Here is a 25,227-nt window from a genome sequence, read left to right as displayed (position 1 = left end):
TGTTGTATTGTACTCTCCCAAGCGCTTAAAATAATGATAGTATAGTATAGTGATCTGCACACAGTAAGTGCTCAATAAATACCACTGATCATGATGCATACAAGGTGAGAAGCAGCATGGCAGAGTGGATATCCCGGTAGTCAGAAAGTCATGGGTTTTAATCTCAGCTCCGCAACTTGTCTGCTGCATGACCTTGGGCAAGTCACTTCACTTCTCTGTTCCCCAGTCACCTCATATGTAAAATGGGGATTGTGACTGTGAGCCCCATGTGGAACAGGGACTGTGCCCAACCTGATAAATTTCTATCTACTGCAGCGCTTAATACAGTGCCTGGCACATAGTAATTGCTTAACAAATACCATGATTATTATCATTGTTATTATTATTAAGATATAAGATATTAAGACTTACCCAGGAAATAGAATTGTATTTAAGAGTCCCTGAGGAATGGAGGGGAAAATTTTCTGGAGAAGAGTGCCCCTTGTTGGGTGGAAAAGTTAATGGCCTGGAGCTTCTCGGACTTGAGTCTTCAGAGGTCATTTGCCCTAAGGTTCCTCCTAGTTGAAAGAGGGGAGAGGTGCCTGTGGCTAGCAGTTTTAGAGATTAAGTCCAGAAATAACAGCCAGGGCAAAATTTAAACCCTAGAATGGCAAAATTGGAGATCTCTGGACACCATGTGGGCTAGCTGGTCCCATCCAGGGAAGCTGGTCTTCAGATAAGGAGGAACTGGGGAGCTAAAGCAGGAGATCGAGGAAGGACAAAGGAAGGAATAATAACTGACTCAATGTGATCTCTCAGGTGTGTATTTTCCAACAGCTGGAGCCTTCCATTCACCCCGAGGTGATACCAGCCATGAAAGCCAGTGGATGCCTGTCTGGCTTCCTCTCCCCCAGGGTAGAGTATGAGGGAAGCTTCCCATTCCCAAAACCCTTCCCTTCATTTCTCCCCTGCATTGCATCTCCATTTGAAAATGATAGTGAGACAGGCCACCCACCAGCCATTAACCACAAGCACTCTGGCCATCATTTGTGTATTCTTGGTCTTAGAGAAAAAGATCCAACTCCTCTTACTTTGGTGAATGGGCTGAGGCAGGTTTCACTCATGAATGTGTATGATGCGTGGAGTAGGTGGGGGGTGGGATTCCACCACACTGTTTCCTCTATTTTTCTTTTCCCCTTCACAGATATTTTCCCCTTAATCAAAAACCTCGTTAAATGCCATAGAGAAACCGGCTGCCAATCAAACGCCAGTCACCTTGGAACAGCATGTCAGGTCTTATTGTTAATTGGAGAGACAACATGCCGTTCTAATGTCACGTGCATGCAAATCAGGTTGTGTTCCGGGTATTTTTTGGTGAGGGGGTATGTGGAAACTGTGTTTCAGGAAAGCAGGTGGGCTGGGCTGTACTCTGGCCTGTGCCTCCCCATACCATGCTGCGTGTTCTCAGGACAGAGCAGTGGAAACCCCTTAATTCACATTACTGACAGCAAATCCTGCCCATTGCTTGTCTCCTAGAACCAGAAATTTTTTACCTCTCTGGGCATCAGCTGCACACTACCCAGCTACCGGGCTGGGAGCTGGGGAGTACCAGTGGGAGAATGCCCACCCCTAGAGGCAGGAGGGAACAAGTTAATGAGGTGTGAAACGACAGATCTGGGGGCCCCTGGACCCCCAAGGCCATGAAACCTCTCCTCCCCAAAACCTCGGAATGTTGAACCTCCTCCACATCCCTTATGGGTTATGCTTCCTCATTCCATTAATGAAACACTTCCTACTTCTTTACAGAATTCTCCTTTCTTCTCCACCAATCTTCCAAGACCTCTCTTCTCCCAGCCCCTTCCTCCAAATCCCTCTTTTAACAGCCAGCACCATTAGATAATTAATAATAGTCATAACTGTGGTATTTAAGTATTTACCATGTGCAAGCACAGTAGCAAGCACTGGTGTAGATACAAGATAATCAGGTAGAAAACAAGCCCCTGACCCACATGAGGCTCACAGTCTAAGTGGGAGGGAGAACAGGTATTGAATCCCCATTTTACAGATGAGGAAACTAGGTCAGGGAGAAGTGATTTGTCCAAGGCAAGTGGCAGAGTGGGGATTAGACCCCTGGCTTTGTGACACCTTTGCCTGTGCTCTTTCCACAGGGCCATGCTGCTTCTGTGAAGGTGTCTGTTCCAACACCATGCCAGTGAGCGTGCATGAGTGGTGTGGGGCCTGAACCCAGAGGGCGACTTTGCTGAAGGGATGTGTTCACTGCAGGAGGGAGGGAAGGAAAAAAATATTGATCTCATGTCCTTCCCCCTGGAATGTGTGATAGCGAGAAGAGAGCATCCGGGAGGCAGGGGGCTTTGGCTGTGCCAGGTGGCAAGTTGAGTGTGCGAGGACAAGTTTAGTGTGCGAGGATGAAGCAGGCCACAGAGGGAAGAGGGGCTGTTCAGAACCTGTATCTCAAAGTGTCTTGGAAAGTGAGGAAGACCCAAAGTTCAGCTGGGATTCTTTTTGTTCACACTTGAATGCGCAACTAATTGGATCAAGTGCCCCCTGACCTAAGTGGCATTTCTTCATGTGTCTTTAGGCCTCAGCCCTACCGGACCCTGAAAGAGTCTGACAGTGCAGATGGAGTCGAGGTGGGGAGTCCAGAGAAGAGAGCCAAGAACCCTCCACCTTCCCACCGGCCCCCGCCAGACAAGATCACAGACATCAATCTCCTGGAGGACATTTTCAGCAACTTGGAGGTGGAAGTGTCACCTCAGCCCCTCAGTCAAGCCAAAAGCCTAGAAGACCTGAGGGCTCCCAAAGAACAGGGTGACCAGTCTGGCACATTTGGCTACCAGGTACGTTTTTCTTTCACCTGTAGGACTGAACTGTGGAGGTGGTGATTAATGATGATGATGATGGTCTTTGTTAAGCACCTACTATGTATCACGGGCAGTTCTAAGCGTTAGATAGATACAGGCTAACCAGGTTGTACGCAGTCTCTGTCCCATCTGGTGCGCACAGTCTTAATCTTCATTTTTCAGATGAGGTAACTAAGGCACAGAGAAGTTAGGTGATTTGCCCAAGGGCACACAGCAGACAGGTGGCAGAGCCAGGATTAGAACCCAAATCCTTCTGACTCCCAGACACATGCTCTGTCCACTAGGCCATGCTACTTCCGGAAGCCAGCGACAGAGGGACCCAGTTCCCTCACTTTCCACTAGGCCTTGGTGCCTTGGCCAGGACCCATTATTGATAGCTAAAGTGGGTTCTCTCTAATAAATATTCTATTGTATTTCCCTAAGCACTCAGTACAGTGTCCTACATCGAGTAGGCACTTAATAAATACCATCGATTGGTGGATTGATTGACTAATGGCTCTGTGCTACTGTAGTGAGTATTGATCGATCTCGAACAACAGTCCAGTGGCTTGAAGTTCCAGACTTGCAGACACGACCCACCCCTCCGCCCCATGCTGGGGTTATCCGCGGTTGTCTAGGTTGGGGATCTCCCTTTAATCTCCTCCTTTGTCTTTACGTTATGGAGCAGATGAGCCACTGAAACTCTGTCTTGATGATCTTTGAACAGAGAATGGACCTTGGTGGCAGTGACAGAAGCCGAATGATGCCAGCCCTGAAACTGTCTCACCCATATAACAAACTGTGGGCCATGGGCCAGGACGACATGGCCATTCCCTCCAAATATTCGCAGTGCTCGCCAGAGAGGCCCCTCGCATCCCTGGGGAGCACCCCCTCCCTGACGAGGAGGCTTCGGAGTCGGGACAGCATCCTGGCTCCAGTGGAGAAAGAAGAAATGACCGCTGTCAGCCAAGGCAGCATCACCATCCCCAGACCACAAGGCCGAAAGACCCCAGAGTTGGGCATCGTCCCCCCACCCCCTACCGCTAGGCCCACCAAGCACCAGGCAGCCGGAGCAGCCGAAGCGGGGAAGCCCATTATCCCGGGGCAGGCTGACCATGTCACGGGACTCCTGCAGGATCCGTTCCCAGCAGGCACCCCGACCCCTCACCCTGCACAGTTCCTCTCCACTCCCAGCGGCCCCACTGAGCTGCTCCAGCCAATGCGTGTGGTGACCCAAACCTCAGGCAACGAGAGCGACTTCCTGCTGAGCCTCCTGGATCCTCTCAAGTCCAGCTGGCAGGCAGCGGGCCCCCCACAAGTCCCCAGCAGCCTCCTCAGCTCTGCCGCGCTGAACCCTGCTGGCTTTCCCACCGGGCCGAGCGACTTTGCCTCCACCGCTGCCCCGTTCGGGCCGAAGCTCGGATTTCATCCTGCTGCTCCTACCCCTGCCGTCACCCCTCCGTTCTTGCAGCCATGCCTCAATCCGTTCACTCAGCCAGCGTCAACAGCCCTGCCCGTGCCAAGGGTCCAGTCCTCAGGGCCGCCCTTTGCCCCTGCTCCCGCCCCTCCGGCCCCTGCCTTCGCTTCCAGTTTCCTCGGCTCAAATTCTGGCTTCTTCCCGGCACAGAGACCACAGCCCAACCTCTCTGCCCTCTCCATGCCCAATCTGTTCGGTCAGATGCCTTCCACGCCACAAGCCGGCTTGTTGCAACAGCCAAGCCTGGGACCCACCCAGGCTGGCTCGCACCAGCAAGTCCCTCTGGTTGGCCCCTCCAAGATCAGGACACTGCCCCTGGTGCGCTCTGGCTCCCGGCTGGCGGAGGCCAAACAAGGGCTGGGGCTGGGGCCGGGGCCTGGGCCTAGAGATCCACCACTCCTGCCCCCCCGGCCTCCCATGGTGCTGGAGCCGGTCTTACAGCCCCTCTCTAAGGCTAAGGAAGCCACAGATCCATTTGAAGATTTATTAAGAAAGACAAAACAGGAGATCGCCCCCACTCCAGGTAAAGTAGAACAGCTGAGAAAGCAGTGGGAAACCTTCGAGTAAGGCAAACCAAAAGGCGGGTCATGAGGGAGGGGGCATTTTTTTTTATTTGTTTTGAACCAACAAACCCAATTTCACATGAATGAGGGGTGAACTGACCATCGAACCACCCCCCTCCCCCCGCCGGGGCATTTCCCTTACTGTTTTCTCTGGCTGGAAATGAGGGTTAGTTAGTTGGTCAAACCTCAGCACTTGCCTGTTCCTACTGAGGGGAGGTGGCCGCTTCTGGCTGGCCATCCATCAGTGAGTAGTATTCCCAGGCATCTGTGCACTACCCAAGCCTTTAAGTTCCTAACAGATCGTTTCTACCTACCTTCCCCCTCCCCGAGTGCTCGTGAGACAGGCACCGACCCTTGTTTCATAGGAGCCTGTTCAGTCTTCCCCAGTTCTCGGCCACGCTTGGGCGTGTTTCCCTCCTGTGTGCAGTTGAAGATTGCAGTATTAAAGCCACCAAGCTGCTCTGCTTCCTTTGGTGAGATGAGGAAACCCAGATCTGGTCTCTGGAAGAAAGATGGACACCAACCCCCTGGGCTTCGAGCCTTTCCGCCTAGAAGTTTTGAAAGGTCAAACTTGCCCCATGGATAGCTACACAGTTGGACTGAGCGATCATTGTTGAAACACATGAGCTTTCACTGTAATTTTTTGTTTGTTTGTTTTTTACATGGAGGGGACTTCGGGACTGAAGAATCCTTGATTCCCAGTTCACAGAAAAAAAAACCCAGCACAGGCCCAGTCCTGGATCTCCTGTGAGGAACTGGAAACACCAGCAACTTCAATCTCGAGAAGACGCCATTTAAATGAGTCTTTAATGGAGTCCTTAAAATTATATATGAACTCTTATGTAGTTCTGTATTCATACAATATATAAATGTTAGAGATGCAGTATTTGAACGGGATGTGGTAGCATCCCATTTTATTGTCCAAATCAGAGCAGAATCTATTCCACCTCATGATTTCTGGGAGCTATCCAGTGAGCAGAGGCCTCCCCAAGGCTGGCAATGGAAGGGACCCAGATCCTGAGCCAGAGGCCAAGTAGAATCTGATCTTGAGAAAATGTGCAACAACATATAATGGAGTGGTTTCCTGGTCAGGTTGATAAGGGATGGGGATGACTGCCTGTCATTTCCATCTTTTGGAAACATTAAGTGGCATTCAGACCTCCCCCAGGTCAGAGGCAGAACAATCTGCCACTGTGGAGGTCACATTCTTGCTGCCTCCTTTTTTGGTGGCGGGGGGTGGATGGGGGAGGGAGAGTTGGGGCAGGAACAAAACTACAGAGGCTGGGGTGGAAGGGAAGAACCTTGGAGAAGCATAGAAATCTCTAACGGGTTTCCTGAGTCTGTGCAGCATTGGTCTCTGAGCACAGATACACAGTGGGTCCTGGATAGCCAAAGTTCACCTTTTTTTTTTAATAGGCAGATTTGTTGGCAGTGGTTATTTTGTTTTTGTAACTTTGATTTGTGTTGGGTTGGGGCGGGATGGAGGTGTTGTATCATTTATTTGGGGGTTTTGTACTTAAATACAGTGTGTCACGAAGCAGGTAATTCATGTGAATTAGTCACCACTGAATCTTACCTAAATTGTCAGGGCTTTAAAAAAACAAAAACTGTTTCGGGACATGCTGATCATTCTTCAGATTTCAACATGATCTTTCATTTCCCGATTCTGAATGGTACAGCTCACTCATGTAATTTACTCAAAGCCTATTTTATTGTAGTGGATAAAAATGGCTGTTGTCTTGTTCAGAATTTGTGCAGTACCAGAGATATGGACCCTATGTAATCACGGAGATGTCAACAGTTTGGGGAGATCCCAATGTTGCATTAGTATTTTTGACTCCTGTAAATTATCATTGCTTTTACGAATCATTCAGTCACTTTTGTATTTTGGAGCTGGAGGGCAGCCCCCACTGTTTTGATATAGCCTTGTCCTCAACAGTCAGATATTTCAAGTCTAAAGAGAAGATGCATTTGTAAAGAATGTGAATGCCTGAGTTTTATACTCAGACTAGATTTGAACTTCTTCCATTTCTGAATGCTGAATTAGAAGCCTATGTTTTTTAGCCAATCATGGTGGCACCCTTGTGATTCCTGGCAATGGTCCATTGTACATTCACATATCCTCTCCCCTTTCAACACTACCCACGGAGGGTTCCGATGAACTCCGGACCCCCGGAGAACCCCGCTAGGGAACCCCGCTCCCAGAAAAGGCAGTTTCCAGTCTGTCTCAACATTGGTTCCATCCATGCATTTCCGTAGCGGTCTCTCTATCCCAAGCCAGGGCCGCAGCTCCTCACTAGGCCAGAAATGCCCAGGGGCCACGTAGAAAAGGAAAGCCACAAAAGGTGCGGTTTGGCTGGAAACATTGAATGTATTAAAATACCTTTCTGGTCTCATTAATCACATTTCATTTTATTTTGAAGGAAAAACAAGTGGGTGGACACAGCTAAGATAATCAGGGGACTCTTAGGAGCCCTCCGAGTAAGTCTGTACTCTTCTTCACTTACTGGATTGAATTTGCAAACCTGAGAAGTAATTTTGTGTGTTAGCTTAATAAAATCCTCTTGGGCCAAATTTCCTGGTTTCCTGTGTTATTTCAGCTCTTCTCATATTCCATAGAGCCTGGTTGTGAAGGACACATCCACCCCCCAACACCCCCACGCCCCCAGCATGATGCCACTGTAGTCTTGAGTTTGGTGACTTGCTATGAGGAGCCTCGTTATCCTGGGAATAGGTCTCCCACCCTGTTTGTCTGGACAGCCACTCGCCCCCTGGGGATGGAGCTTAGCTGAGCCAAGTCTACTGGCCCCCACTTCTTCCCTAAATTCATTACCCTGCCTGCCACCGTGTACCTTAGACCTTGGCACACTGGCGATTTAGCCATTTTCTGAGTGTGCTCCCTCACCAGTTGTGGCTGCTTTGGTTCCCTGATGTTTGCATCCCAGCACTTCTCCATTTGCTCTGAGCTGCTCCCTTACAGCCATCGCACCGTGCAGCAGGCGTCTCGCTCTCCAGGCTTGGACTGACCGCAGGAGGTAGAGAAGAAATGCCAATCTAATTACCAGGTTTGCCTTTGTCATTCTGCATAGTCATCAGACTCTAGATCCAGACTCTGGGTAGGAAGAGAAACCCTGAAACTGATTGTATGGAAAGGAGAAGAGGAGAGAAAGAAGCAAAGGGGGCAGGAGGGGAGGATTTGAGATGAGTGCATGTTCACCTGAAGCTGAACAGCCATTCATCTGTGCCCCAGCTCATTTTCATTTCATGTTTTCACCATGTATCATTCAGGAAAAGTCAGAGTCCTGGAAGGCCTTGTAGAGTTGCTCTGTGGTACCATGGAAATACAGAGAAGGCCAGGCTGCCCAGCAAAAACATTGCAAAAGCTAGAGGAGAACCCTGAGACCCAACCCTGTTCACTCAGAGATGTTTGCTTTTTCTTCCAGTGGCCTATTCAGGTTCCAGTTTCTTGGACAAATGTGCCTTCTGCCTTCTGAAATTCTGAGGTGGCAGGGTGAGCTCTACCTGAAGAGTTGGTCACCACATAGGCGGGAAGCAGTGAGTCAAAAGAAAGTTCTGAATCCTGGAAAGGGAAGAGCAAGTCCTGGGTACCCTCACCCTGTGCTGTTCCACAGAGATTTCCAGGCCACCTGCCAGGAGGGTGGGTAGACCATAGAGCACGAACCTAGGAGTCAGAAGGACCTGGGTTCTAATTCCTGCTCCATCACTTGTCTGCTGTGTGACCTTGGACAAGTCACTTCACTTCTTCAGAGAAGCTGCTTGGCCTAATGGATAGAGTACAGGCCTGAGTGTCATAAGGATCTGGGTTCAAATTCTGGCTCCAGTACTTGTCTACTGTGTGACCTTAGGCAGGTCCCAACTTTTCGATGCCTCAGTTACCTCATCTGTAAATTGGGGATTAAGAGTGTGAGCCCCATTTGAGACAGGGACTGTGTCCAACCTGATTTATTTGTATCCATCCCAGCACTTAGTACAGTACCTGGCACAGAGTAAGCAGTTAACAAAACCACAATGTGCCTCAGTTATCTCATCTGTAAAATGGGGATTAAGATTGTGAGCCCCGTGAGCAACAGCCACTGTGCCCTATCTGATTTAGTGGATAGAGTGGGGGCCTGGGAGTCAGGACCCGGGTTCTAATCCCAGATCTGCCACTCATCTGCTGTATGACTTTGGGCGAGTCATTAAACTTCTCTGTGCCTCAGTTCCCTCATCTGTAAAATGGGGATTAATCCCAATGTGGGACGGGCACTGTGCCCAACCCTGTTATCTTGTATCTACCCCAGCGCTTAATACAGTGCCAGGCACATAATAAGCACTTAACCAATACCCCAATTATTATTATTTGCTTGTATCCACCCCCAAGCTTAGTACAGGTGCCTGGAACATAGTAAGCACTTTAGAAATACCACAATTATTATTATGAGCCAGGATTTTAAATGTGGGTCCCATCCTTCTGGGTTGAGCATACCAGCATGGTGCTATGTGTGTACAGGGCTGCCCATGATCTGGGCATTTTTCACTTGGACTCCCTCTTGCTACTGCTGCCACTAATGAGCCTCCTTGGTAGGTACTACCAAGATCCTGTAAGCCTGACCCTGTGGCAGCCCGCTCCTCCAGTGAGCTGATTTCCTTTATCCTCCCAGAAGTTTGCTCTGGGGCCCCGGATCCAGCCGGGGAACCTGCAGGAGGTGTGATGATTCTCTCAAGGGAGATAAAAATAAAGCCTCTAAAAGTGAGGGAGTTTCTTTCAGTTTTCTCATCTCAGAAGAGTGAGTATGGCTGCTGCAGGCTTGGGTTTAGCGCTGTGACCCTTTCCTGCCTGCCAGACTCTGCCTGGCACTTGGTATTCCCCAGGACCCACGGAGGTTAGAGCGGAGGACCCGCAGCTGAAGTCAAGCAGTGAGATTTTGCTTTCAGGCCAATGAATGGCAGCTGTTGAGGAGTAGGAGGCCAGGGACTGGCACTCCACCCTCCAAACCCCACCGCGCCAGGCCCCGAGCCTCGGCCCCTGGACTCCAACCCTGCCCTGACCCAGCTGCCGCCTCAGTTGGCAGTTCAGCTTCCAACCCAGTGGCCTCCTTTGTATTTCTCCCTGAAAGTCATGTTTGGGCTCGAGTTTTGGATGGGACGAGATAGCCTTTTGAAGTTCGCAAGAGCCATGCTCTCTGCCCTCCTGAGGTTGGTGCAGGAGGCTTGTTGTTCTAACTCCAATTGAATACCTCTTTGGGAGCTTGGGCACACAGAGAATGGGTGACCCTCAAGTCAGGTAAAAGAATTCCACCAAAACATGGGCTGAATTGTTGAGGTTTAGACTGGAGTTCACCTGTAGAAATGGCAAGTTGTTAGGTGATCTGGAGGCATGTCTTCTTCCCCCCAGTCCTACTGAAAAGATTAATGTCAAGAACAGGCAGTCGAGTTGCTTTATCTATTACCAATTTTTATTACAAATCACTTTGACACAGATCCGATCTAATCTTTACGGATCTATTAAATTTACTATTACAACAAATGGTGATTTTTCAGAATGCTTTCTTCCCTATCAAACTGATGAAAAAATAAATATCAAAAGAACATTTTCATTCTCAAAATATGAATTCACAGCAGAGAAAAGCAGACATCAATAGCAGGAATGGTCCAGACCCTTCTGTCAAAAATGTGTAGGGTGAGCCCACCTCCCAGCAAGACAGCTGCAGTATCCGGCTTCTGCTTTGAATGTGTCATAGGACGGAAGACAGACTTCACTCTCTCTTTTTCCAGGTGAATTTCCACAGCTGGCCTGTCTTTTGGTGAGTACAAGCCTAGACCTAGGTACAGCTTCTGGGGTTGGGGTTGTTTTAGAGGGGACTTCTGTTTTAAGGGAAGGCCAGTGATCTGAGGGCATTTTTAGTTGTACCCATCCTACTGGGAGAACCATCATTTTGTGGGGGAGGGGATCACCTTCCTCCCCATCCTTTTCTGCACCCTTCCCCTTCCTCAGCTAAAAAAAAAAAATCCCAAGAGTTTATTTTGCTGCCAATTGGCGTGAAGCCTCACAGAACAGTAGAGAGAAGGTCCATTTGAACAGCCAGGACTTTCTCATCTCACACTTTCTGAAACATTCCCTCAGTCTGAGCGGAATCCATCAAGGACCCGCTGACTGACAGTTGCCTCCAAGTGGCAGACAGAAGGTGATGCTGCTTCACCCTTTCCTCTTTAGTTAAGATCCTAGCGCTCGGGCTTGTGGGTCTTATCTGTTCCTCTTTTACTTGTTGCTATTAAGTCTGTACTACCTTCATCTAGGGAAAAGAACAGACAGTCTAGAGTGCACTTTTCCTCAAGCCCTGCCATTCCCGGGACCTGGTCGTTCGAGATTTCCTGCCTCTCTGCTTCCTTGTGTGAGTAGGTAAATTGCTCGTGAGAAAATGTGGCCACTTTTGGCTAATCCGCTGGCTCCTGGGGCCCCCATGCACTTTCCTTAGCGCTGCAGGTTGTCACGTAAAAGGAACTCGAGACCCAGCCCCATTCCCTGGCCCTTTTGCCACTGCTGATTTAAAGGACTGCTTTCTGTGGTTTCCACACCTGCTTCTCCTACCTATTCTCCTGTCGGTTCTGCCAGAATTCCCTCTGATCAGAGAGGAGGGGTGTGTCTCAGTCCGGGCCTGTGCAGGTGAACTGTAAGTGGACAGAGGGCCTGGACCACTTGGCCATGGCAGGTAAGCACCCCCCAGAGTGGGAAGGGAGTGGAATTTGGAGGGGAGGGAGGAAGAAGCAGTAAAAGCAACATTCCTGTGGACAACAAAATTCTCAAGAAGTTTGCAGAAAATAAAACAGGCAACAGAATCATCCCCCCCTTAAAAGGTTGAGTATACAGAAATGACTAATCCACAAGTGATACCTGTCTGAAAACTGCCAATTGTCCGTCCTTCAGTTTGCCAGCTGACTTCCTGCTGCCCCTTCTTCCCTAAATCCCTTGCCCCAGACACAGCCCCAGGAACCTGCAGAGAGGTCAATGGGAAATTTACCCTTGATTTCTTTCGGCTCTCTCTTCTCAGTAGTAGTCCTCATTAGTGTAAGCATCCTGGTTTGCGATTAACCCCCCCACTCCCCCGATCCAGTGTGTGCACACACAGCCCAGTAAATGTCACATTTACAATGTAAATGTTTTCAAAATGTAAGATTGCCGTTACCCAAGCCCATTTGTTCTGAAAAAGAAAAAAAAATTGTGGCTTTTAAATGCACTGTCCCCAATCTCTATTTCACTTTTCTAGAATCAGAAAATGATTTTTCACTTACTTAAGACAACTTTAAGGATGAAAAAAATGCTTTCAAAGGGAACAGTAGTGTTGGGTTTTATTCTTGCCTTTCCTCATCCCATCCAGCACCACCCTGCCATGATGAAGTGGGTTCGTCTGTGAGAGTTCCTGGACTAGGGAGAAGGGGGAGGGAATCTGTTGGCTGTGGAGTCTTCCCTGCCATTGGTGTGACTGAGGGGCCTTTGGGGTGGGCGGTGGCCAGGAAGTCCTTCTTAAACAACTGAAGAAGGCCAGTGTTGCCTTTTTCCAATGTAGCATAACTATTCTAGAGTCTCCCTTCCAATTCCTGTCTCAAACTGTGGTACTTATTGAACACTTACTGTGTGCAAAGCACTGTACTAAGCTCTTGGGAGATTAAAGCAGAGTTGGTAGACACATTCCCGGCCTACAGTGAGCTTACAGTCTAGAGGAAGTTATATCCCAATGAGCTTAAGGTCTCCTAAGAGATTGTAATTACATTTGCTTCCCTTTCTTCGTTGTTCACCTTTGAAGAACTTGGGAGTGCCCATCTACCCTCCAGCTTCCCCTGCACTCCACAAGAGTGCCCAGTCAAGTCTCTTTATACAGTAGGCATATGTGGTGAACCGGATTGAGACGGAGATGAAGTCTGGTAAATGCTGATTTAGCAACATAATCCAACCCTCTAGCAAAGGAAATGCTTCACCAACATGTAAAACATTTCCAGGATAATTCTTTCAAAGGCACTTCTTTTGTTGCCGCAGAGTACTGCTCTAGGCTTTGTCTGAGAAAAAGACTTAGTAGCAAAGTGAAAGTCTTTAACTCCAGTGTGTTACCAATTACAGTAAATGTGTGGGTATACGATTGAATGAATATATATATATATATATATATGTGTGTGTGTGTGTGTATATATATGGTGTATATATATAAAACATATATGTGTGCACAGATAAGTGCATACACACACACACACTTACATATATAGACATATGGATCCAAATGAATACCCTCCCATATGTATACATAATCTATGGGTATATATGTATGTGCATATGTACCTATGTATGTGTGGGTGTGTGTTTCCTAAAGAAACTTGTTGTCCTGGAAGGGGGCTAGCAGATCAGAAGTCTTGGAATAAGTGACTTGTGTGCACCTCCCACAGACTGGAGAGAATCAATCTTTGGAATTGCACTTTTCATTGATTAAGCAATGAAATAAAACACTTACTGGGTTAATTGGGTCTCCCTGATCTTTATTTTTCAGCTCTGACCCTGGCTGCTGGCTGAGATGCACTAAAGGTCCATATAAAAGAGTATATGCTGAGAGGAGAAAGGGAGATCCTGGCTGACCAAGTCTTCCATGGCCACAAGAGCAGAACAGTAGGGGAATGAGGGGAGGAAGAGGTGGAGGGTCACACTCTCCCTCTGACTCAAGGGGTTGTCAGCTTCTGCATTGCAGCTACACAGCAGTTTAAGGCATCTTAAATATTCCCTGATCTGACTGTCCCCCAACTCAGCCCCTGCGGATCCTGGCTTGGGTAAGTCCCCCTGGGCAAGGTGGAGAGGGCAGGTGGTCAACAACTCAGGATTGTCCCTCACATTCACACCCACCCATACACGCACACCACCTCCATCCCAGAGTTTATTATTATTATGGCATTTGTTAAGCACTTGCTTTATATCAAGACTGTTGTAAGTAATGGGGATAATACAAGTTCCATAATTTTTTCCATAGGCACCATGGATCAGATGAGCACCTTAGGCCCATTCTCCTTCCCTACCTGGACCCCATCATGCCCTTGGGACTGTAGGTTCCCTGAGAGGCTCCCCTCCTCCCTGTGGTTACCAGTAAAACAATGATTGAGAGAAGGATGGTCGATACTGCCTCCACAACACCTGAGGCAGAGATGAGTCTGAGCTGGGTCCACCTGAGCATCTTGGTAGAACAGAGAGGGACAGGGAGGCTCAAGTCTGTCCCTCTTCTTCTCTTCCAGGGTGAAGGGAGTGCTGGTGGGGGTCAGGATGAGAGCTAAACAGGCAGACAGAGGATCCCCCCGCGGGAAGCTGCATTTAACTCGTGTCCCGAAGGCCACATATGAGTCTTGTGAAGACAACAATCTCCACCCCCGAAGAGGAGGCCCTACTCAGCCACTGGTGCTGCCATGAGGGGAGACAGAGGCCCGCTTGGCACAGTAGATACCTCTCGGCAGTCGTGGCTAAGGAGTGGATGCCATGTCTGGGGCATTGCTCTGTCTTTCTGGGGGTTTTCTTAAGCGGGCAGAAGGGATGCTCACAGCCTCAGGTAAACTGGATCCCCTCCCCTTTAAACCAGCAAGAGTTCACTTTTTCTATTTCAGCCAAACCGACTCTGTGGTGAGAGTGCAGGACCTGCTGCTACGGCTGCTGCTTAGAGGGGACAGAGCACCACCAGCCAAGCCACTGAGCACCTGGCAGAGATGATCTACTCCCATATGAAGCATCTTCCTTGGCTGCCCAGCTGCCTCCCTGCCCTCTGAGAAGAAAGAGATCACCGTTAGGCCCTATGCAGGATGGCATGCAGGCCTGCAGGTTTCCAGATGTTTGGTCTGTGGCTCTTATGGAAGGAGGAGGCTGTGTATGGCTGCTCTGTCCTCCTGCTCCCTAGCCCCAGCTGGCCAGCCTGGTAGCCAGCCAGCCAGCTAGCCAGCCAGGACTCATCCCATCAAGCCTGGCCTCAGATTCATCCCCGCTGACCAGCCTGGCATCAGGATGCAGAACAAGTAGCAGTTCTCTGTGGCTTGTGGGTGCTCCAGCAGGCTGTACAGCGGAGCAGCGGTGAGGATTAGATCAGACGCTCCTCAGGCGGCACTTTAAGGACACTGTCCATCTCCAGCCGGGCCCCCGCCACCTCCTGCTGGCTTGGGCTGTAGGTGCCTTCTGACTGCCGCCTCTTCCTGGCAGTGAGGATGGCAAACAGAAGACCAATGACCAGCAGCAGCAGACCTCCACAGGCCACAGGGACTGCGACTTCTAACAAAGGGAAGGGAAAGAAAGTTCCCAACATTCCTTTCTGCAAAGAGAAAAGCATGAAGAGAGCACCGTGAGTCCCCAAAGGTTTTAGACCCGAGAGCTGGTTCACCAGGGGTCCCGTGCACTCCCAGCCAGCTGCCTGCCATCGTACTGCAGGAGAGAAGAGGCAACAGGAAGGAATGTGCAGGCCACAGAAGGACGAAGAGTGTGGGAGGAGGAGGAGAAAGTGGAGGAGGTATTGGAAGAGGAGGAGGAGGAGAAGGTAGAGGAGGAGGAGTTCCTGTGGCCAGGAGTAGAGTTGAGGTAAGTTCTCAGCCTGGCTCAGTGGAAAGAGCCCGGGTTTGGGTGTCAGAGGTCATGGGTTCAAATCCCGACTCTGCCCCTTGTCAGCTGTGTGGCTGTGGGCAAGTCACTTCACTTCTCTGTGCCTCAGTTCCCTCATCTGTAAAATGGGGATGAAGACTGTGAGCCACACGTGGGACAACTTCATTCCCCTGTATCTACCCCAGCGCTTAGAACAGTGCTCTGCAGGTAGTAAGCGCTTAACAAATACCAACATTCTCAGTGTCTTTAGCCCCAGTGTGAGCCACCCCACAGCCACTGGGAAAAGAACAGCGGGAGGAGATTGACCTCAGACCCCCGGGATCGACCCCAGCCTTCTCTCCTGCCTTGGGCCTGCAGTGGACATTTGTCCACAAAGACCTTTACTCTGGCATTGTGGAGGGAAGGGCACACTCGCGTCTGGCCCATACTCTGGCTCTTTTCCCAGGCTTACTCTGAGTCTTACTAACACCAGATGAGTCCAGGCTTGGGGCTGGAGGACAGTCAACTCTGAGGAGCCACGTGGCTACCGAGTGAGATTTAGGGCCGGGGTCCCTACTGCCAGCACAGCCCAGGGGGAGAACTACTGCTGCTGATGCAGCTGCTGTTACCACCCGCCCAACCCATAAGGAGAGCTACCACTACTGCTGTCTCCACCACCACCGTAACCACTGGCCTGAGCTGCAGGGAGAAATGCTGCTGCTGTTGCCGCCCAAGTCCTGGTGCGGCTCATGCCCAGGAGCAGATGTACCCAGCTTGGAGGAGCAGCACCTTTGAGCCAGATCCACTGGCTCACTGCCAAGAGAGAGGGGTTAATGTCAACATCAGGGTGCACCCCGGCCAAGCCCCTGCCCAGAGGTGGGGCCAGGCCAGGTTGGCACTAGATGTAATCCCTCTGGAAGCCAACCAGGGCTCTGGGTCCTATGCCCAAACTGGGCAGCAGAGGCTGAGTTGCCCATCTGAAGCAGAAGGCAGCAGACTCCACTTCACCAGTGCCCTTCCCCAAGCTGGGCTGCCTCCTGCATCTCCAGAGCACCAGCTAGCGGCAGGCTGGGCAAGAAAGACACCCTTCTCCTTGCACCCCAGGCTGCTAGGGTAAGCACAGTTGGGGCAAGCTATTGCCCTCACCTGCTCCCCGCCAAAAAAAACCCCAAAAATGGGGTATCTCAGGTGGCATTCAGATCCAAAGAGTAATACCCCGCAGGTCAGCACTCCCTGCAGGGAAGGACCTGCAACAGGGAAAGGAGTGGGAGTTGTCAATTGGCAGTGGCAGAAGATGTAACTCAGGGAGGAGTGTGGCAGAGTGGATAGAGCACGGGGCTGGGAGTCAGAAGGACTACTAACTTTTAACAGTAGTCAATATTAATAGTATTAACAGTACTAACTACTGACATAACTGAGGCACAGAGAAGTTAAGTGACTTGCCCAAGGTCACACAGCAGACAAGTGTCAGAGCCTGGATTAGAACCCAAGTCCTCTGACTCCCAAGCCCGTGCTGTTTTCACTAAGCCACACTGCTTCTCTAAGTACTTAATACAGTGTTCTGCACAGAATAATAATAATGTTGGTATTTGTTAAGCGCTTTCTATGTGCAGAGCACTGTTCTAAGTGCTGGGGTAGATACAGGGTATTCAGGTTGTCCCACGTGAGGCTCACAGTCTTAATCCCCACTTTACAGATGAGATAACTGAGGCACAGAGAAGATAAGTGACACCCACAGTCACACAGCTGACAAGTGGCAGAGCGGGGATTCGAACCCATGACCTCTGACTCCCAAACCTGTGAATTGATTGATTGGAAGTGATTTAGCAAAGATTAAAGGAAGCTGCCACCTGAGGCCTTGAAGTTGAACCCAAACAAGGAGGGCAGGCAGACCGGGCCAAGTCTGTGCCTCCCGTGCCAGCCCGGGGAGCTCCGAGGGGCGGCCTGCCTTGGGCCTAGGAGGGAAGGTGAGCAGGCAGAAAGCCCTCACTCGTCATAGCTCTTGCCCCATCACGCTCCTCGGTCCCAGGAGTCAGAACCCAAACCACTCCATGCCTGGAACGCTGGCCCACCCCTGTGGAAAGGAGAGCAACTCACATCCACGTCACAGCGCTCGCCTGTGAAGCTGCTGCCACACACGCACTTGTACTTGTTCACGGCATCCTGGCAGGTCCCTCCGTTCTGGCAAGGGTTGGGATCGCAATCATTAATATTGATCTGACATCTGGAATGCAGACAGAGGCGGTGGTGATGATCTCCAGGGGCTTAGCCCAGCCCTCCTTGGCCCAGGGCCTCAACCCAGCCTTTCCCCACCTCCACCCCCACTTCTACTCCACCCCCCTCCTAATCCCCCCCACATCATACACCAGTTCTAACCCTAACTCCCTCCACCCCCACCTTCCCCCATATCATACACCATGTTAAGCCTCCCAGGGAAATTTGGATGGGAGGTGAGGGGGATGTTTCTGGGGCTGAGAGGGAGGAAAATCCTTTCAGTTTTTGCAGTCTGGGAAACAGCATGGCCTAGTGGATAGAGTTCAGACCTAGGAGTCAGAAGGACCTGGGTTAATAATAATGTTGGTATTTGTTAAGCGCTTACTATGTGCAGAGCACCGTTCTAAGCACTGAGGTAGACACAGGGGAATCAGGTTGTCCCACGTGGGGCTCACAGTTTTAATCCCCACTTTACAGATGAGGTAACTGAGGCACAGAGAAGTTAAGTGACTTGCCCACAGTCACACAACTGACAAGTGGCAGAGCTGGGATTCGAACTCATGACCTCTGACTCCAAAGCCCATGCTCTTTCCACTGAGCCACGCTGCTTCTCAACCTGGGTTCTAATCCCAGTCCATCATTTGTCTGCTGTGTGACCTGTCCTTGAGGGCAGAGAGTGTTTCTACAACTATTGTACTCTTTTAGCTTAGTTTAGTCCAGCTGACTCTTCACAATCAATCAATGGTATCTACTGAGTGCTTACTGTGTGCAGAGCACTGTACTAAATGTTTGGGAGAGGACAGTAAAACAGACTGGTAGACATCTTCCCTGCCCACAACAAGCTTACAGTTTGGAGCACATAGTGCACCCTCACTCATGGGTTGACTGTGTGTTCCCCAATTCCCCACTTCCTCCCCCACTTCCCCCCCCACCAGACATCTGGGGCCTGAGAAGCCCCCTATACTCGGTCACCACCCACTCCCTCCACCCTACCCCTGTCACTTGCCTCCATCCAGCGTATCCTGCCTGACAGCTGCAGTTGGCTCCCCAAGGGCCCTGGGTACATCTGCCCCCATTCAGGCAGGTGAAGTTCCTGCCACACTCTTCCGGCGGAAAGGGCCACCTGGAAAACCGGATACCCCTCATGAGTCTGCTTGTGCAGCCCCAGATATGTGAGCCTCTCCAGAGAGCAACATGAGGGATCCAAAGGAGGACCCCAACACACCATAACCCACACCCTCCTGTCCCCACACACCAATCACCACCACCTCCATCTCTGGGAACAGTCACTGGCAAGTGGGGCTGTGGGCCAGACCCATTCTGAGCTCTATTCCCCTCTTTTAAGGACTTTCGAAGAAGAGACTGACCACACCCACCCAGACAGTCTTAGAAAACACCAATCAAGCAATGGCACAAGGGGCATTGCCAAGCCCATAAATGATTAACAAAGAATATGCCACTTTGCCACCTCAGTCCTAAGAAGGGAAAAAGAAAAAGCTCCCAGAGCACCCCTGCAATAGTTATGGCCCGACTCTGCTCTCTAGTCTCCAGCCAGCTCCTTGGGCAGGCGAGGGGGCACAGAGAGAAAGATGAGAGGGTAAGTTCAGCCCTGGCCCCAGCCCCAACAGAGATACTCCCCCAAGTTCCCCCACCCTCATAGAAAACAACACCCCCAGTGCCCCTGCCACCTAGCCCCCACAGAGAACAGCTGCCCTGGGTTCCCCCACCCTTACCCAACTCCCACAGAGAACAGCTTTTCTGAATTCTGCCACCCTCACACAGCCCCCACAGAAAATAACCCCCCCATCGACTTCCCTTTCCCTCACTCAGTCCCCTCAGAGAACAACTTCCTTTTATGTTACCTCACCTTCACCCAGACCCCTCAGAGAACAGCTCCTCCATAATGCCCCACCCTCACACAGCCCCCTCAGAGAACGTTTCCTCTATGTTCCCCACCCCACCGGCCCTCACACCGACCCCTCAGAGAAAAGCTCCCCCAAGTTCCTCCACCTCCTCAGAGCAGTTCCCTTGTGTTCCCCCACCCTCACGCAGCCCTCTCAGAGAATGCCTCCCCCCTGTTCCGCTGCCCTCATGCAGTCCTCTTAGAGAACAGCTCCCCCAAGTTCCTCAAATGCTTGAGATGTTTCTCAGGTTGCCATCACATATGCACACAGTCTTTTCCTTCCCTCCCTCTCCCCCCCCACAAAAATCTGTCTTTTCCTTTGCAGACACACCTCCCTCCAATGCTGGAGGCTGTGATGGGATGGATTCAGAGCAGAGAGGCTCTGTGGTGTCTCATCCCACACCCTCAGCCCAGGAGACCATGGAGACTGTGTTTTCACTGTCTCTCTCTCTCTCTCTCTCTCTCACACACACACACACATACATACACAGACTCCTCTCCCCACCCCACACTACTACTGTTACACAGGGGCACGCGTAGAAAGTCTCAGTCCCTCAGACCTGGACCCAGAGCATCGCTGGGAGGCAGCGCCCTGAGCAATCCCTGGAAGTGCCAGGAAGGGGGCTAGCCAAGAGGCAGGGAGCGTGTGTTCCCCTCTTCTCCCTCCCCCAGCCATGGGGCACATACTCGCAGTGTGGGCCAGTGAAGTGGGCAGGGCACTGGCAGGAGTAGTCACCGATGCCATCCACGCAGGTGCCCCCGTGCAGGCAGTGGTGCCGGACGCAATCATCCTCATTAGTTGCGCAGTCCCTGCCGATGAAGCCGGGGCTGCAGTGGCACTGGTAGCTGCCTGCTAAGTCCACGCAGAGCCCATGGACGCAGGGGCCAGACGCACAGTCATCCACATCGACCTCACACCGCGGGCCTGCCCAGCCGGCCACGCAGCTGCAGCCGAAGGCGTCAAACAGATCGTGGCACATGCCATCGTGGAGGCAGGGTGAGGGGGCACACACCGGGGCCCCATGGCAGCCCAGCTGTGGGCTGCCATCACCGCTGCTGCTGCCAGTGACCAGGAGGAACTGCTCAAGCTGGGGGGGAGGCCGGAGTCCCGGCCGGACAAATGGCAGGTCTACACCCCCAATGGCCACCCGGCCCAGGCAGCCGGTGAAGTTTCTGGCCAGGACCACAGTGACACCATCCTTTAGGAAGTCCAGGGTTCCCGCAGCACCCTCCAGGCTGGCGTTTGGGGCCCCGTCCAGCCGGACCAGCCACCTTGAGGCGGCAGAAGCAGGCTCCTCCATGGTCAGTGCCAGCCAGTGCCAAGCTCCATCCGACACCGGGGCCCGGCCATGGAACGTGGCCCCCTCCACGCCGTTGCCACTGTGGATGGCCACCTCCAGGGCAGCATGGTGGAGGGCCACGAGGACTGAGTCCACAGGCCCAGAAGCTGACAGCAGGATCGCGTCCTCATCGCGGGTCCGGAAGCCCAAGGAGAGACTGGTCAGCACCCGACTTGCCGACACGTTGCTGGTGTACTCTGCCACTGTTTGGCCCTGGAACGTGGCATTTGCTAGACCTGCAAGCCAACAGGGACTCAGTGAGAGGGCTGAGTGAGGTGTGGGGCCCTAGATCCTGCCCCTCCCTGTTACCAAAGACCCTCCCTCTCTGCTCTGCATCCCTCACTCCCTGCCTTCTCCCTCTTGGGCTCAGGAGGGCTTAGCAGCCTCACCCCCAGAGTCTCCTTATGGACAAATCTCACAGTCCCATGGACCTCAGTTTCACCATCTGCAAATGGGGCCATACAGCCCATTCCCCTACCCCTCTACAAACACAGCCCAGTGGCAAGCCAACAGCTAGGCCCAAAGCCAGTTTGGATCAGTGGAAACAGATGTCTCTGAACATTGGTCCTTTTTAGGCCCACATCTGCCCAGGAGGGCACCCTGTTTCATTCACTTAATTGGCCCCTGGGTCAGGCCAAGTCCCCATTCCAGGGCAGGAGAACCTCTGGCTACCTGTCGGGCTGATTCGCCAGGGTGGTAATACATACCCCCGACTCCTCCCCCACCCCCAGCTTCAGGAAGCAGAGTCCCCTCTAGGGCCCGGCCTACCTAGTGCCCCCATCCCACCTCTTCCCCTACCCCCTCCCCACCCTCCAAGAGCCTGCTTCTGTGGATGGGGAGGAAGGCCATGCCCTGACAGAGCCCCAGTGGGAGGGAGGGGGCTGGGCTGAGGGTCCAGGGTACTCACAGACGTAACCCGCTGGAACCTCCAGACAGGTGGTGGCTGGGGGGCAGGGCTTGCTCAGACACCACACCTTCTCCCTACACAAGCGCCCCATGAAGCCCACTGGGCAGCGGCACGTGAAGTCATTCCATGTGATGGTGCAGGTGCCGCCGTTCTGGCACGGGTCAGGCTGCGGAATAGGAACAGGTGAGCGATGGCCAGAGGCCCGGGCTGGGGGGCTCGCGGACAGCCTGGGAGACAGGCCCATCTGCCAGGGATGAGGAGGGGATGGGCAGAGCAGGCAAGGCTAAGCCAGCCACACAGTCGGGTCTTGAAACTATAGCCCTGACCATGGGACTGGGGATGAGAAGGGGTGCAGGCTTCACATAATGGATTATCTTGGGGAGCGGGTCAGGCCCTGTCTGGACCAGGATTGTCCTTGTAGGCTCGCAGTTGCCCTCATGCCCAAGTTGAAACGTGGCAGGGGTGGGGAAGACAGGGAAAGGGGTTGTCGGGGGGACATCAACATGGAATGTTCACATGGGTGGGGAGCCAATGGGCCAGATGGGGTAGATGGTAGCTGGCCCAGAGGGTGCAGCTGATGGTGTCTGGGGACACCCGCCCCACTCACATGACAGGTGTTGTCCGAAAGGCAGCCAAGGGTGAGGTTGGAGGTCTGGGCCAGGTATGCCCCCTTGACCACAGTTGAGTTACCCGTGCCCACTGGTGGAGAGAACTCCAGAGGTTGCTGGTTGAGCTGGATGTCCTGCAGGCAGCCCTTGAAGCCCCCACCCCACTGGTCGGCTTGGGCTGGGGTAGGCAGCCCGCCCACATGCAGATCCCAGTCCGTCCCTGTGACTGCAGCCTCCAACTGTCCCAGCTCAAGCGGGCCGCTCAGGACCCGGCTCTCTCGAAAGTTCAGGGTCACCAGGTGCCTGAGGCCATCGGCCAGGAATCCCGGCAGCGTCACCGTGTGGGCAGCTGGGGCCTCAACGTGAACCTGCCCGCCGGCCAGAAACACGGAGAACCGGGGCCCTGAGCCATCGTGGGCCTGAAGCAGCAGGCCCTCGGGCTGGCGCGTGCGGAGAAAGAAGGACAGGTTGAAGTTGGGTCCCAGGGCCGCAGGAATCCCAAAGGAGGCGAAGCTGGAAGCTCCCTCCCGGCCAAACGTGCCCGCCAGCCGCTCTGTGGAGAGGAGGGAGAAGGGGTAGAGTTGGTGCCAGGGCCAGAGGCATCCATTGCACAAGCCTCTGGGCATGTCCTTCACATAGGATGCCTTGGCCAACTGCCCTTGCGCTCCTGCTCAGCTGCATTTAGTCTGGCAGCCCCTGGGGAGGCTGAAAGGCCCAGAAGATGGCAGGGAACAGGGGGCCAGCCTGCAGGGGTGGGAAGCACGTCACTGAAACCGACTTGTGGCCCTTGCCACAGTCAGTGTCTCAAATACATTGAAGTGCCCAATAGGCACCTAACCCCATGAGCCACCAGACTGCTTACGCTCCCTAGAGGAAGCTAGCAATCCCCCCAGCCTCCCCTGCTCCCCACTCCCCTCAGGACCAGGGTGGAGATTTCCCCACTGCAGATAGAGTTTTCGTCCCTTCATGGTCCTCCTCTGAGGGAACCTCTGTGGGGTCAGGGAAGGACAAGGGAGAAGTGGAGAGGCTGTAGGGTTCAGTACCCATGCCAGACACATCCATCTCTGCATTTCTCCAGCCTCAGTGGGGAGGACCAGGCCGGAGGGGTACTGTGAGCCCATTATTGGGCAGGGATTGTCTCTATCTGTTGCCGAATTGTACATTCCAAGCGCTTAATGCAGTGCCCTGCACATAGTAAGCGCTCAATAAATACAATTGATTAAATGAGAGGAACTATCCTGGTACAGTCCCCGAGTAGCCAGGGACAATGCCGCTCAGCACATGGATGATGAGAGGGATGCCTGCTGGGTTTCCAGAGGAAAGGGCTCTGGACACCCTCTCAATTGCTTTGTTCACACCCCAACCTCTCCCTACCTCTTAGGCCACAGTTCTCAGCTCCCAAGTATCATTGCCGAGAACTGCAGCCTGGAAAAGGAAGGGCTGGAAGTCGAGTTGAGGGTCTGAGTGGGTGTCCCGGCGGAAACTCATTCAGTCATATTTATTGAATGCTTACGGTGTGCAGAGCACTGTACTAAGCACTAGGGAGAGTACAGTATAACAATAAACGGACATGTTCCCTACCCACAATGAGCTTAAAGTCTAGAAACCATGCCCACATCCTCCTATCTGCCCCTGCTCCCCATCCCTATCCTCACCACAAAAGCGGCCCTTGGCTGCCCAGAAACGTTGGCATTGTCCTGCCCCTATCAGCACTACCTGCTCTCAGGGGAAGAGTAAAGGCATAATATCTTCCATTCAGTAATCAGTCCCCTGATTAACCTGGGTGGGATGGTTTGGCTCTGTGCCTCTTTTTAAAAAAAAAAAAAATTTGTAAAGTGGTTACTACGTACCATGTGGCAGGCACCATTCTGCACTGTACTAAGCTCTGCAGGTTGGACTGATTACCCTGTCCCTATAGCATCGTCAGAAGGACCCTTAGACTTCTGAGAAGATTTGGCGTGGCTCAGTGGAAAGAGCACAGGCTTTGGAGTCAGAGGTCATGGGTTCAAATACCGGCTCCACCACTTGTCAGCTGTGTGAGTGTGGGCAAGTCACTTCACTTCTCTATGCCTCAGTTCCCTCATCTGTAAAATGGGGATGAAGACTGTGAGCCCCACATGGGACAACCTGATTCCCTTGTGTCTACCCCAGCGCTTAGAACAGTGCTCTGCACATAGTAAGCACTTAACAAATACCAACATTATTATTATTATTGTTATTTGGGTTGCCCGATGTTAGTCATTGTCCCTGTCCCTGGCCTATCTGGGGCTCAACAGTCTTAATCCCCACTTTATAGGAGAGGTAACTGAGGCAAAGAGAAGTTAAGTGACTTGCCCAAGGTCAAGCAGCAGATAAGTGGCGGAGTCAAGATTAGAACCCCAGTTTTTCTGATTCCCAGGCCAGTACTTTATCACTAGGGCATGACACTACCACAACCACTATAGCCTCTCACTACCAGTCAAGCAGAGGGAGAAAGAGACTGGCTGACAAAGAGAGACTGGCCCCAGGGCTGGACTCAGGAGTTCTGCATGCAAGGGAGGACAGTGGATTTCTAAGGTTCCCAACCTCCAATTCCTATTGCTCCTGCACCTCCTCCTGAAACCTGCCCCAGGCCTCTTATCTGACTTTCAAAGCAACACCAGTTCCAGCAGAGAGGGTCCTTCCCTCCCTCCTCCAACAGCACCCTGCACAGCTCTGAGCCATCCTTCTTATGGGTGCACAGGTCACCCCAAATGGGGAGAAGAACTAGAAAAGGTCCCTAAGTCTTGTCTGCTCACCCACTCAGGACATCAG

General features: G+C 52.1%; 2 protein-coding genes across 3 annotated transcripts in view; one reads left to right on the top strand and one right to left on the bottom strand.

The window, feature by feature from the left end:
* DENND1A (DENN domain containing 1A) overlaps nucleotides 1–7,454 on the top strand; it is a 493,337-nt gene extending 485,883 nt beyond the window's left edge. For both annotated transcript variants that reach the window (XM_029062896.2, XM_029062894.2), the window contains 3 exons: nucleotides 2,579–2,837; nucleotides 3,568–4,840; nucleotides 5,549–7,454. In XM_029062896.2, coding sequence (XP_028918729.1) covers nucleotides 2,579–2,837; nucleotides 3,568–4,840; nucleotides 5,549–5,631 — 1,615 coding nt within the window. In that variant the 3' untranslated portion in view covers nucleotides 5,632–7,454. The remainder of the gene's footprint in view (nucleotides 1–2,578; nucleotides 2,838–3,567; nucleotides 4,841–5,548) is intronic.
* A 2,860-nt stretch (nucleotides 7,455–10,314) lies between these two features.
* Nucleotides 10,315–25,227, bottom strand: part of CRB2 (crumbs cell polarity complex component 2) — a 42,547-nt gene continuing 27,634 nt past the window's right edge. Inside the window, exons 7-12 of the mRNA XM_029063894.1 lie at nucleotides 22,434–22,987; nucleotides 21,827–21,992; nucleotides 20,267–21,155; nucleotides 18,683–18,799; nucleotides 17,560–17,686; nucleotides 10,315–15,199 (exon numbers count right to left, since the gene is read on the bottom strand). Coding sequence (XP_028919727.1) covers nucleotides 14,972–15,199; nucleotides 17,560–17,686; nucleotides 18,683–18,799; nucleotides 20,267–21,155; nucleotides 21,827–21,992; nucleotides 22,434–22,987 — 2,081 coding nt within the window. The 3' untranslated portion in view covers nucleotides 10,315–14,971. The remainder of the gene's footprint in view (nucleotides 15,200–17,559; nucleotides 17,687–18,682; nucleotides 18,800–20,266; nucleotides 21,156–21,826; nucleotides 21,993–22,433; nucleotides 22,988–25,227) is intronic.

Source organism: Ornithorhynchus anatinus, chromosome 4, assembly GCF_004115215.2.
Source record: "Ornithorhynchus anatinus isolate Pmale09 chromosome 4, mOrnAna1.pri.v4, whole genome shotgun sequence".
Taxonomy (NCBI): domain Eukaryota; kingdom Metazoa; phylum Chordata; class Mammalia; order Monotremata; family Ornithorhynchidae; genus Ornithorhynchus; species Ornithorhynchus anatinus.
The sequence above is the reverse complement of the archived record's forward strand: the minus strand, read 5'-3'. Positions and strand labels throughout refer to the sequence as shown.